Source organism: Megalobrama amblycephala, linkage group LG22 (genome assembly GCF_018812025.1).
Source record: "Megalobrama amblycephala isolate DHTTF-2021 linkage group LG22, ASM1881202v1, whole genome shotgun sequence".
NCBI lineage: Eukaryota > Metazoa > Chordata > Actinopteri > Cypriniformes > Xenocyprididae > Megalobrama > Megalobrama amblycephala.
The window spans coordinates 24,209,230-24,222,638 of NC_063065.1; the positions used below are offsets into that span (position 1 = coordinate 24,209,230).

Below are 13,409 nucleotides of genomic sequence, written 5' to 3' on the forward strand. Positions count from 1 at the left end.
ACATGATCCATGATATCATGTTATTTTTAGTGATATTTGTAAATTGTCTTTCTAAATGTTTTGTTAGCATGTTGCTAATGTACTGTTAAATGTGGTTAAAGTTACCATCATTTCTTACTGTATTCACGGAGACGAGCCGTCGCTATTTTCATTTTTAAACACTTGCAGTCTGTATAATGCATAAACACAACTTCATTCTTTATAAATCTCTCCAACAGTGTAGCATTAGCCGTTAGCCACGGATCACAGCCTCAAATTCATTCAGAATCAAATGTAAACAATATAACAGTATACAATACTCACATAATCCGACGCATGCATGCCGCATGCATGACGAACAATTTGTAAAGATCCATTTGAGGGTTATATTAGTTGTAAGCTTTGTTTATGCAGTGTTCAAGGCAAGCGCTAGCTCCGTGGGCGGAGAGCACGAGATTTAAAGGGCCAGTAGCCCTGAATCGGCTTATTTATAATGATGCCCCAAAATAGGCAGCTGAAACTTCACAGACACATTCAGGGGACACCTTAGACTTATATTACATCTTTTTTTTAAAATTTCTATGGCACCTTTAAACACTATCGGGTAGGTATAGGTGTAGTGTTGGTGGTACATTATTTTAAAACACAATGGAGTGCAAATTTCAAATAAGAACTGCTGTGATTTGTCGTATAAAAAAACAACGTCATAAAAACGTACCATATTCACGTTTATCTGTTCCGGCAATAAAAAATTAACACACTTTTAGCACCACTCAGTGGACATTTCACATCGAAAATGCAGTGATATGTACGTATTGGTACGTATTTTGCGACTTGCGAAAACGTTCCCACAGGTACGTTTTTCTAATGAGACTGGGTTGCATATGGCGCTTCCACTGCATGGTACAGCTCGGTACAACACGGTACGGCTCGCTTAAATAGCACCACATTGGTTGAGGTTCCAAGTGCGTCGTACCGATGCTAAAATGTGATGTGTAAACAATGCAGATCACTGACTGGTCAGAGAGAATCATCACTACCAGCATCATTGGATTTGAAACACCAAACTCACTAGATTTAAATAGTCGGCTAACGGCTAAAGCAGTATCATTTTTTTGCGCAACTTTTTTAAATTACTTGCTTTAAACGTCCATCGCATGCACACAAAATGGCTGTATCATGGTCAGTAGATGAGGTGCAGACGTTCCTCTCACTGGTAGCCGAGGAGCGGATCCACAGCAGTAGAGGCGGCGCAACTGTAACGATCAGTCTATAATCCCACCCACTTTAAAGAGGTACTAAACTGCTGTGGAAAAGTAAAGCGAGCCAAGCCGAGCCGTGCCGAGTCGTACCACGCAGTGGAAATGCGCTAATACTGTACGAACCATAAAAGCTTGATGGATTATATCTAAAGGTTTAAAAAACTGTTCCATTAAAAAAAAAAGGGTTTTCTGACTAATATGTCATTTATCAGGCTTTACAGGGTTAAAAAGTAGCAAAAATCAAAGGCAAGGGTGAAAAACATTTCCAAGCCTTCGTTCAATCTGTTCGTTTTAATAGAAAACAACCGCTGAGACCCCTGGAACTATCCTGAAATAAATGCACAAAGACTCTTCTCACAAACACTAAAGAGAAACTGACTTGTGTTCAAAAGATGCGGTGTGAAAGCGGTATTCAGAGTTTTGTGATATTGAACTCATTACCTTGTCGTTGTATCCTTCGTCAGATCTACCCAGACGAAGGACACTTCATTCACAACGAGGGAACGCGGCAAGCACCTCAGTCAATCGCTGGTCAACTTCTTCGAAGAGTGTTTCCGGCTCCCGGACCAAGTGTTCGAGGAGGCGCTAGAGGAGGAAAGCGAAGAGGAGGGTTAGTCCACCCGTTCCATGATGTCCAAGCACAAAGCCAGCTCCTTTTGCCACATAATATGCAACCCATAAATTCGAACCCTCCAGTTTTCAGTTCCCTCCCAGTGTAGCATGCCGACTCTGAGACCGCCCTGCCTCGTGTTCCTGCCTCAGCTCCCCTTCAGGTGCTCCTCACTATCCATCAACCCTCGACAGACCGCGGCCGTGCGGCGCGGCGTGGCATCTGGCTGGCGCCACATCGTCTCGCTCTCCCTGGCAGGCCAGTTATGAGCTTCTGAAGGTGTTGGGAGTCTCTGGTCTGTCCATCATGTTGACAGATGAGACGCTGGGATATTAAATGACTTCCAAGCACGTTGGCCTTTGAATCCCAGAGAGCTGTGCAAACAGCAAGACTTGAGGGGTCATTCAGTGTTTGATTCAAATAGATATTTGGTGTTTTGGGCAAAAGGGGGTTGTTGTAGGGAGAACGTTTCATTTGTGGTTCAAAAGATCTTCTCATGTCCAATTGTGCTCATGTCTGGTGTTGCAGTGTAAAGTCGCACATGAAATACATTCACTTGGATATCGATAAAACTTGTTTTCAGTGTTCAAGCGTGTCCGAGTCTTGGAAATCTTGTAGCCTCAAGTGTGTATTTAGATGGTGTTTATTCATTGCAGAAACTTCATCAAGCAGAAGGGGAGCAAAAACGATTCTCATTAATCTCACAGACCGTGACAGTTGTACGAGACTGTTGATCCCACTTCTCAGCGTGTGTTTCCTTGAAGTGATGGTCTGACAGTGCTGGAGAAAGCACTCTATGTTGATTTAGTCACTGTGCCTTATTACGGGGGCGAACAATCCTGTTCCAAGAGCCTCCTTGTGAATATCACCAGTCATTCAAGGCTTACGTTTGATTGACTAAAATCTTGTATCTAAAACGCTCGCATCACGAAATCCATTATCGACTGTACGATAACTGTTATTTTTATTTGCGCACGTGTGAGCCAGTGTTGTTTTACCGTCAACAAAACGAACTCGCTCGCATCCCGCTAATAGCGGTTTTCCATCCACTTTAAGAATCGAGTAATGGAGCATGAAATTAAAATGTATGATTTCAACATTACCTCAGTATTAAACTAAAGCCCCTCTGAGGGTTTACAGACACTTTGTAGAACATTTGTTAATTCATGGCCAAAACAAATCTGTACATAAAAAGTATATTAAGTAGGGTAGGAAACACTTTTGTGTTAAAGGGATGGTTCGCTCAAAAATGAACAATTCTGACATTGACTCGACCCTCGTGTTGTTCCAAACCTGTATGACTTTCTTTCTTCAGTGATGTTTAGCAGAATGCTCATGCTGTCCTTTCAGTGTTTCATAGAGCAGGTCATACAGGTTTGCAGTAAGGGTTGAGTAAATGACAGAATATCCGTCCCTTTAACGCTCATGAATTACAGTATTGTGCAAATGTTTCACATCACAGCAGTAGCCAACTCGCTTTCGTTGGCATTTATATTATTTAAGTCACGTATGGTATGTTTATATGTTTTGCACAGTACTGTATACGAACAGTTATCGGTTGTAACTTTTGCCTATAAAAGCTCTTGAGGATGAACTGTTTTATTTTGTGTGGATGAAATGTTCATGTTTAATCTTGATGCATTCATAATGCATGTCGAAAAACCATTTGCAACTCAAAAGCTATTTTTTAAAAATGGTCAAATATCTGCATAGTATTTTTGACGGCTTGAATGTTCCAATTTGCATTTCATTTCCGGTAGTTTTGTGAGTGAGATCTCAGTCTTGTCTGCTTGATGTATAAATGTTACTCCAATATCATTTAAGTCTCTGAATATCTGAGTGTTTCTTGTACATAAAGCATTTGAAGGTATTTTGTTCTCCTGTGTCGAACAGAGCGGCGGAGGTCACGGTTACTATGAACTGAAATGGGCAAGTGAAAAAAGTCACATGGGACCAAGGAGTATGATGGGATTGCTGTTTACTGACTCAGCAAGAACAGTCATATTGTGGCACCTCTCTGAATACAAACTATTTTATCATCACCTTTGTTATGATTTGTTTTCCTCACTTGGAGAAAAGAGGATGAATACGTAAGTAACCAAAATAAACTGAAAGCCTTCAATGTTGATGTCCCGCTTTCTTGTGAATTAAGTGAATGAGTGTATTTACACGCATGACCTTAAGACCTCTAAGGTTATGTAAATAAGCATCTTAGAAGGTGTTTTTTTTTTTTTTTTTTTTTTTTATCTGGGAAATGTCATAAACGGTTTCAAATAAAACCCGATCAGCAGATCTACATTTTTGCCTGTGCTCGATTCAGTTGTGCATATAAACACCTTTATTGCTGGATCTGTTAGCTTATTCAATGTGAATGTTTTGATGTTAAAGGGATAGTTGACCCAAAAATAAAAATTCTGTCATCATTTACTTACCCTCATGTCGTTCTAAACCTGTATAACTTTCTTTCTTCTGCAGAATATAAAAAAGATATTGTGAAGAATGTTGGTAAGGCAAACCGTTTTGGTTATCATTGGACTTCCACTGCATGGAGGGGGAAAAAAAAACACTGATGCATTTCTCAAAATATCTCCTTTTGTGTTTGACAGAAGAAAGTCATACATGTCTGGAACAACATGCGGTTGAGAAAAGTATGTAAACTATCCCTTCAAGAGGGAAAAACTTATTTTGTCGATTTATTTGTATTTCAACCCTTAAAGGGATAGTTCGCCCAAAAATGAAAATATAACAGTAGCCCCTCACTGCAGAACACTCGAGATCCAGGGGGCGGAGCCGGGTAGGTTAAGGGATATGTAAAGTGGGAGGAGTTGGATCTAGAACCAGGGGGTGCAGATGGGTAGGTTTAGATCCAAGGGGTGGAGATGCGTAGGTTTAGGGATATGTAAAGTGGGAGGACCCCTGGATCTTTGTGTTCTGCAGTGAGGACCATCTCAAATCTAATGCAAGTCAATGGCTACCGTCACTTTAAGACTAAAAAAAAAACATATACAGGCAAAACAAAATGAATACCCATGGCTCCTGATGATTCATTGAGGTCTTATGATGCAAAACAATCAGTCTGTGTAAGAAAATGAACATTATTTACAGCATTATTACCTGTTCAGTTTCTTGCACAGACCGATCATTTTCGCTTCATAAGACCGCAATGATTCGTCAAGAGCCACTGGTATTCATTTTGCTTTGCCTGTATATGTTTTTTTTGACTCTCAAAGTGACGGTAGCCATTGACTAGCATTATATGAATCACCAAGGACCGTGATTTCAGCTAAAAATCTTCTTCTACTGGAGAAAAAAGGACTCCTACATCTTGGATGGGCTGAGGGTGAGTAAATTAACAGCAAATTTGGGGTGAACTATCCCTTTAAAGCAATAAGCTATACATGGCAACAACAACATGATAAAAAAAAAAATAATAATGATCAATAAATTATATTTATTAATAATACTCAAAGAATTATTCCACCAAATAATATTTCATTATGTAACTGTTAACTGTTGGCAAGCAATTTAGCAACCTGGGGCCCGTTTCAGAAAGGAGGTTAAGTGAGAACTCTGAGTATGTTAACCCTGAAATGAGGGAAACTCTGGGTTTTCTGTTTCAGAATGGGAGGTATGTCAAACCCTGAGAAAGCAGGGTAAGTCAAGCCTGTTTCTGAAAGAGAGGTAACTTATACTCTGAGTCTGTTACCATGGTAACTTACTCTGTGAACCTAACCTGGTCAGGAGCAGGTTTTCTTCGGTAAACCCAGAGTTTCCTTCAGTCTCCTCCCCTCTTTTTAAAGTGCAAGTGATGTTTAAATAGTTCACTCATTCATTCATGCTGCAAAAATACTTTTCTTACAGAGTGTTTTTGTCCTATTTCAAGTACCCCTGGTATAAAACAGGCTTTTATTATGAAGTTAACATTTTGTTATATAAACACTAAATTAATAAACTAAACATCTGAGAGACTGGGATAAAGTACAATTATGGTAAGTTTATGGATTTAAGCAACATGAAAAGCATTTGAACCATATCCCATTACATTAATGTCACCTTGTTGTTCAGATTATGATGAAACATAATGCTTGGGGTTTCTTGACAGACATCGCCATCAAGTGGTACATTTTCAGGTACTGCAGGTGTTACTGTACTCTCAGAAATGAGTCTTGTATCATAGTTTCTACTTCATCTGTGAGCTTATTATAGTCAGCCTGACATACTTTATGTGGATGGTGTCCGGTGTTTCTCATGCACTTCAAGCAGAAGCGTCATGCATCTGCTCTCGGCCTCCAATGGTGCAGAGTTTATCCAACTGCTCAACAGGATCCTCTGGTATATTTTGACACTGTAGGGCTTTTAAGACAGCCGGAGCGAACTTCCCGTGGTGTGCAGTGGAGCATATCACAAGCGGGCAGGTTTTGTCATGTATACGATCGGCGACTACTTTACCAATCGCTGTGTGAGTGTCCATTATGTAGCCTGTTGTTGCGTACACCTCTCGTATGGCCCTCAAACAGTCATCTTCTGAGCACCAACCAGCTTGAACTTCCAGATTTATCTTCTGCAGTAAAGTCTCTGACACTTTAAAGAACCGGTCTCTTTCTAGATTTAAAAACAGATCTCTGATGAGACTTCCATCCCCACCGGATGCGTGATGGATGAACCTCTCAAGGTTGGAAGACTTCAGGATATCAATGGCAGGAGAGTTTGAAACCAGCAGCTTCCTGTTGCGGAGATCATACTTGCCGCTGGCGATGAAGTCCGATATAATGCAGTTATGATTGGACGCACAGATCACCTTTCGTATGGGGATTCCCATTTGTTTGGCATACAGGGCTGACATGGCATTGCCAAAGTTTCCGGTAGGGATGCACACGTCAATGGGGTCTCCAAACTTCAATATGCCATTTCTAATCAAGTCCATGTATGCTGAGCAGTGATAGACGACCTGAGGAAGCAGTCGAGCCCAGTTTATCGAGTTTGCGGTGCTGAGAACTGTGGCGTATTCCACAGCTAAATGTCCAATCAAGCTTGAGTCCCCAAACATTCGTTTAATGCTCCTCTGGCAGAAGTCAAAGTCGGACAGGACACTGATGGACTTGGCATTGCCCTCTTGAAATCCTGTCATCTGTAGCTTCTGAATCTCACTCACTCCATTCTCAGGGAAAAACACAAGCACGCCGATCCTCTCCCGGTCATTGTCTTTAAGATTTCTGAAGCCGTTCAGCACCGCACTTCCGGTATCTCCAGACGTGGCCACTAGAATCAGGTAGTTGCACATCTGTGGCAGGCAGTGGGCGAACAGCTGAGGCATTAACTGCAGTGCCAGGTCTTTAAAAGAGGCAGTGGGGCCGTGAAAGAGTTCTAGAAGATACTGATGATCAGTGAGGTGCTTTAGAGGCACAACCGATTGATTGGCGAAGTTCTGGCCGTAAGCGCGACACACCATTGCGCTCAAGTCTACAGGGGACACGTCCATAGGATGGATACAGTTTTCCAGTATGGCCACAGCTCTTGTGGCATATGGCATGCTGGATATCCTCAACCATTCCGAAGGTTCCAGTTTGGGGAAACCTTTTCTTGGTACGTAAAGCCCTCCATCTGGTGCAAGACCCTCTATGACGACATCACTGAAGAACTTGGGGTCACTTGACATCTGGCTCCTCGTTGAAACAAACATCTCTGATTCTGAATCCTCATATCTGACCAGAGTCCTCAAGACTTTATCAGCCACATCCTCTACGGAGTCTCCTGTCCCACAAAGGACTCTCGCATCTAGCCACTTCTCATAAAACTGCTTCCTGTAATGTAATATCTCTCTCATTGAAACCCCAGCATCCTGACCCACAATCCTGTTCACCTTTCATTCGAGAGAGTCTCTGCATGATATCTTCTGTGTCCACATCCAGGTACACGACCAGTCCGGAGCGCTTCAGATGCCACATGGCGTCCGAATGCAGTGGATTGGAGCCTGTCAGTGAGATGACACTTCCTGTGGCAGTGAATCTGCACACTGCTTTACCTTCTTCTTCAATAAAACCATCTCCACCGATTTCAGAGAGCTTGTCTGCCACGCTCATTCCCCATGTTCTTTCAAGAACATCGTCATCTATATCAATGACAGGCATACCTAGTCTTTGTCCCACAATCCGCCCTACGCAGGTCTTCCCTGCTCCAGGAGGACCCATCAGGAGAATGTTTCTTCCATGCGGTTTAGAGATTTGATTTGATTGGCGGGCTGTAGTGAAGTATGAAGAACCAAATGGGGCAAATAGCAGGTGGGTCCTCAGCTTTCCCACTTTAGCCAACAGTTGGCAGAAATGTGCAGGGATCATCTTGGAAAAAAAAATCATAGAATCTAGGAAGCAGAAATGTATTACAGAATTAAAATAATGTCAGTAGATATAACAATAAAATTATAGAGCATTTGCTAAAATACAAAATGGACAAACATATTACTTTTACACATGGTTTCACAGACGAGGCTTAGGGTTTTGATAATTTTTTATTTTGGGGTTAGTTCACCCAAATATCAAAATTCTGCCATTAATTACTCACCCTCATGTCGTGACACACCCGTAAGACCTATGATCTTCGGAACACAAATTAAGATATTTTTGATGAAATCCGAGAAGTATCTGACGTGTCCAGTTTAACCATCACTTTCAAGGTCCAGAAAGATACTAAAGACATCGTTAAAATGGTCCACATGACTGCAGTGGTTCAACTTTAATTTTATGAAGCGATGAGAATACTTTTTGTGTGCAAAAACAAACGAAAATAATGACTTTATTCAACAATATCTTCTCTTCTGTGTCATTCTCATATGCTGCCTGTGTTCAGCGCTTCCAGGTTTTACGTCAGAACACCGGTTAGTATTGGCCAACGTTGCTCATGTGAGCAGCACAACATTTGCATGTGATGCTAACACAGTAGCCAGCCAATAATGTGTCGGCGTTCTGACGTAGAACCAGGAAGCGCTGGACTACGTTCACTGCATCAACTGTGTACGAGACTGACAGGGTAGAGAAGAAATTGTTGAATAAAGTCATTATTTTTGTTTTGGTTTTGCACACAAAAAATATTCTCAAATTTCATCAAAAATATCTTAATTTTCATTAAAAATCTTAATTCGAAGATGAACAAAGGTCTTATGGGTGTGGAATGACATGAGGGTGAGTAATTAATGACATAATTTTCATTTTTGGGTGAACTAACCCTTTAAGCTAGTCCAGACTAAAATGCTGAAAGCAACTTTCACAGACATATCTTAAAATATGTCAGTGCCATCGTTTTGTCTCAGGATGCACATCAATATTGGTTTTTTTTTTTTGTTTGTTTTTTTTTCTAAGGCATCTTTATTAAAGCTACTTAATGCCCTAACTGAACTAAGGCCCTGTCTGTGAAACCAGCCCAGAAAGGGAGGGAAAGAAAAACAAGGTGGGGCAGGGGACTTGGTTCCACTCATTGAATTTTGAAATGCGGGCCTTGCAGGAGTGGGGCTTTAATCAGACTAAATGTTTGATTGGAGAAGTCTGGCATGCCATACATCGCCAGAGAGTCTGAGGTTTCACTGCAAGATCAAATTATATTTTTATTACAAAAAATTAACATATGCATGAATGAACAATAAGAAATATGAATTTAGAAAATAGGATGACTTTCATTTCCTACCGACTTTAAGCACTGAGGTGGTGAGCAATTTAAATCTATTTAGTCATGAGTTCACATAACAGATTTTAGCAATCAAAGAAAAAGGCTAATAATGTTTTTATGTTTTCATTATTTAGCTGTCCAGTTCGTTATGCTTCAGTAGAGGTGCTATAAAGTGCAGTGCAAAATGTTTTCGAGATCAACTCTTCATCAGAGCCATATGATTTTGGATACACGGGTGCGGATCTTTTTTCTACTTTTTTTACGCACCCAGCAAGATTTATGACGTTAGCGCTACGCCACTTTCTTCATCATTATTTGACTGGACTCGAACATAAAACGAGTGCAACATGAAAACATGAAAAAGCGATTTAGTTTTCATCAATTTCAAGTAAATATGGGATTTTAATGAAGACCATGTATGGCAATTATATAACCGGAATATATTTTCAAAAATGACATTTACCTTAAAATGCAGAGGAAAAATAACTACAGACTGTACTGTCTATCTGTCTCCGCAGAACATTAAGTTTGCAAGTTAATGTTTTCTGATCGGAGTACATGATTACGTATAATAGATTTACACACATATATGACAATATGTTGAGTATAAAAAGTAAGGTTTACCTAAAGCACAGCGTTTATCTTACTATTAGCCTATAATCTCACTTTCACGTGCGTACATAGCGTGTACCACCATGTAAACAAACCGCGTCAGTACGGAAACAGCAAAAGGACATTTTCCGTTTTACTTTCTGAGAATTCATCATACTGCCATCATTAGTACCGTCACTTTCAAATGATAATACTAAAACCAAATCTTTAGCATGTGTGATAAAGTTTTGTTTGTTAAAGTTATACGTTTAAGCAACTGAAACTACGAATCTTTTGTGACTAATGCGAGAGAAAATAAAACAAAGGGAAAGGTTTAATGTTGCTTGGCAGTGGTTGTCATAGAGACGTTTGTTAAACAACACCGATTCTGTCGGCCATTACGCTTATAAAACAATCTGCAAACAGCGGGAGTTTTTCTTTCTGTTTCCAGTCATTTTTGTCTCTATCATCAGACATCATGAGCGACACCATCTATCCTCCAGAGAGCATCTATAACCTTATTCCCAGAGAGGAAGAAAAAGCCAAGAAAGCGCCCAGGTAGAGTTTCAGACTGCTTTAAGATAAAATACCGCAATAAGATGATATTATGGCGTGTTCTATCTATCTATCTATCTATCTATCTATCTATCTATCTATCTATCTATCTATCTGTCTGTCTGTCTGTCTGTCTGTCTGTCTGTCTGTCTGTCTGTCTGCCTGCCTGCCTGCCTGCCTGCCTGCCTGTCTGTCTGTCTGTCTGTCTGACTGTCTATCTATCATCTGTCTGTCTGTCTATCTATCTATCTATCTATCTATCTATCTATCTATCTATCTATCTATCTGTCTATCTATCTCTATCTATCTATCTATCTGTCTGTCTGTCTGTCTGTCTATCTGTCTATCTATCTATCTATCTATCTATCTATCTATCTGTCTGTCTGTCTATCTATCATCTATCTATCATCTGTCTGTCTGTCTATCTATCTATCTATCTATCTATCTATCTGTCTATCTATCTATCTATCTATCTATCTGTCTGTCTGTCTGTCTCTGTCTATCTATCTATCTATCTATCTATCTATCTATCTATCTATCTATCTATCATCTATCTATCTATGTATCTATCTACAGTGTAACATGTAATGACACATTTTTCATTGATACCCACCAGGTTTCATAACTATAATGTGTTATATATTAAAACTAATATATTTAAATGGTAAAGTGTTTGTACCAGAATTTGTTCTACTTGCTTTCACTCACTTTTAATGAGAATGTAATGTGAATCTTCATTGAGAATTATGCATTAAACAAACTTATATGTAAAAACTGTTGTCGGTATATAGAGAAAGAATTAGTAGGACATCTACTTAATTGAACTTGATGTCAAAATGTGAAATATTTTTAAACATGTATTTACAATAAAAAAAAAAAAAAATCCTATTGATTTTGGATGAAAGACATAGACATATTTTGTGAGATTCATCCATTAATATCTTAATTTTCAGGTACATGTCAAAGTTCAGAGAGCAGGTGAAGCTGGAGAAAGTGGTGAACAAATCCCCCAATAAAACTCTGGGACCAGCAAAAGTGGACGTACCGTTGCCAACAAACTATCTACTGAAACGCTCCAAGGAACCGAAACTCCCTGAGAGTACATGTCCTGCATTTGCTGTTTAAGAAATTTTGAGCATTCAATATACAGTATAATATTGACCTTTTTAAATACAGATAAATATATTTTCATTACAATCATAATATGCCAATTTCAGGTGCAGACCACTAAAGCTTTGCTTGGATCATTTATTTGTACCATTTCAGAGAAACCATTTAAATATGAAGATGATGAGCTTCGTAGTAAACCACCAGTACCTGCAAGAACAGAGAAGCCGCTCATGGGTCTCCACACCAACAAGAACTTTATTAAGACCAACGCTGTTGAGAACATCATGGCGGTCCCAAAGAAAGTGCAGCCAGCGTATGCTGATACCAAGAAGGGGGACAAACAACCGCTGGAGAACTCTGGTCTCTTCCCCAAATTCATAAAGAAGAAGGTGAGAAGAGTGATGTGATGTAGAGTTTCATGTTTCAGTCGCTCTTGTATTTCATGCATACTTGCTGCAAAAATAGTAAGAAAAGCCTCAGGCATGTGTTGTATGCATGTTCTCAGGACTATGGTCAAACTCCAGAGTACCTGCTCCAGCGCAGAGAGGAAGTCAAGAAAGCTCAAGAGGAATATGACAACTATGTCAAGGAGCGTATGAGAGAGGGAGCCATGAAACAACTCTCGGGTGAAGAACGACGCAATATCCTACAGGTAAACAAATACAAATGTACTCTGAAGGAAACAGTCTCTAATTGTTAACAGCCTGTGTTATGATGGAAGGCGCATACGATGTCTTTATCGAGAGCTTTGCACTGCTGAACTTGCTTGTGTTTGTACTGTAGTTGTTCCTCAGTTTTTCAGCTGTGTTGGATAAAATCTAAATATAAACAAATTAAAAACGCCTTTTTTTATACATTAAGATTTTAAGCACAAATGTAAATTAATTTATAAGGGAAAGAAGCATATATATATTTTAATGTCTGACGATTAAAAATTGTGATTTTCACCATTTTTCACCAATTTAATGTGTCCTTGCTGAATAAAACTTGATCCCAGAATGGTAGTGTATGATAATTAATTATACAATGTTTTTTTTTTTTTTATATTAAAAGATATGTCTGATGACTCGATGATTTTTCACAGGCTCTGAAGAAGAACTGGGATGACCTTCATCATCAGTACCAGGGCCTCTCTGTTGTCACAGACACAGCTCCCAAAAAATACAGGAAGGAGCGTCTGGAGCAGGAAATGAAGCAGCTGGAGAGAGATATTGACCTGATTGAGCGACACAAAACCATCTACATTGCTAATAACTGAGCGTGATGCTAGCTACTGGCCTTACGTTCAGCAAATATCCAAGAACAACATTTGAAACAGGCAAAACTGCCACAGTGTCTTTGCTCGTCCTCTTCTATGCTAGGCCTACTTCAAGGTTATTTTGAAAGGCTTCAGTAAAGTTTTACAGCAATACATCTGAGTGCAATAAAGATCATTTTAGATTAACTGAAATGTCTCTGAGCAATTTCATCCCTTTAAAGTCAACATGAATTAAAAATAATTGTAACTTTTTACTTTCTTAACATACTGTACATGTTCCTGGTTCATGATTCATCAGTGAGCATTATTCCAAAAAATAATATCTTAATATTTTATTAAAACTATGCTCACAAAGGCTGCATTCATTTTATCAAAAATACAGTAAAAA

The 13,409-nt window shown here is 39.5% G+C and overlaps 3 protein-coding genes across 3 annotated transcripts in view; 2 read left to right on the top strand and 1 right to left on the bottom strand.

The window, feature by feature from the left end:
• Positions 1-3,973, top strand: part of dpp6a (dipeptidyl-peptidase 6a) — a 380,416-nt gene extending 376,443 nt beyond the window's left edge. The window contains 2 exon segments of the mRNA XM_048173881.1: positions 1,706-1,729; positions 1,731-3,973. Of these exon segments, the coding sequence (XP_048029838.1) occupies positions 1,706-1,729; positions 1,731-1,856 (150 nt within the window). The 3' untranslated portion in view covers positions 1,857-3,973.
• A 1,743-nt stretch (positions 3,974-5,716) lies between these two features.
• Positions 5,717-8,469, bottom strand: LOC125258193 (threonine synthase-like 1). The gene is given in 4 exon segments (XM_048175080.1): positions 5,717-6,113; positions 6,116-7,714; positions 7,716-8,186; positions 8,410-8,469. Coding segments are annotated over 4 exon segments (2,196 nt in total). The 5' UTR covers positions 8,416-8,469; the 3' UTR covers positions 5,717-5,993.
• A 1,800-nt stretch (positions 8,470-10,269) lies between these two features.
• On the top strand, positions 10,270-13,207 carry enkur (enkurin, TRPC channel interacting protein). Its single transcript, XM_048175081.1, has 5 exons — positions 10,270-10,656; positions 11,607-11,752; positions 11,920-12,152; positions 12,269-12,415; positions 12,848-13,207. The coding sequence occupies exons 1-5, from the start codon at positions 10,577-10,579 to the stop codon at positions 13,019-13,021; spliced, it is 780 nt and encodes a 259-aa protein (XP_048031038.1). The 5' UTR covers positions 10,270-10,576; the 3' UTR covers positions 13,022-13,207.
• Positions 13,208-13,409: the final 202 nt, after the last annotated feature.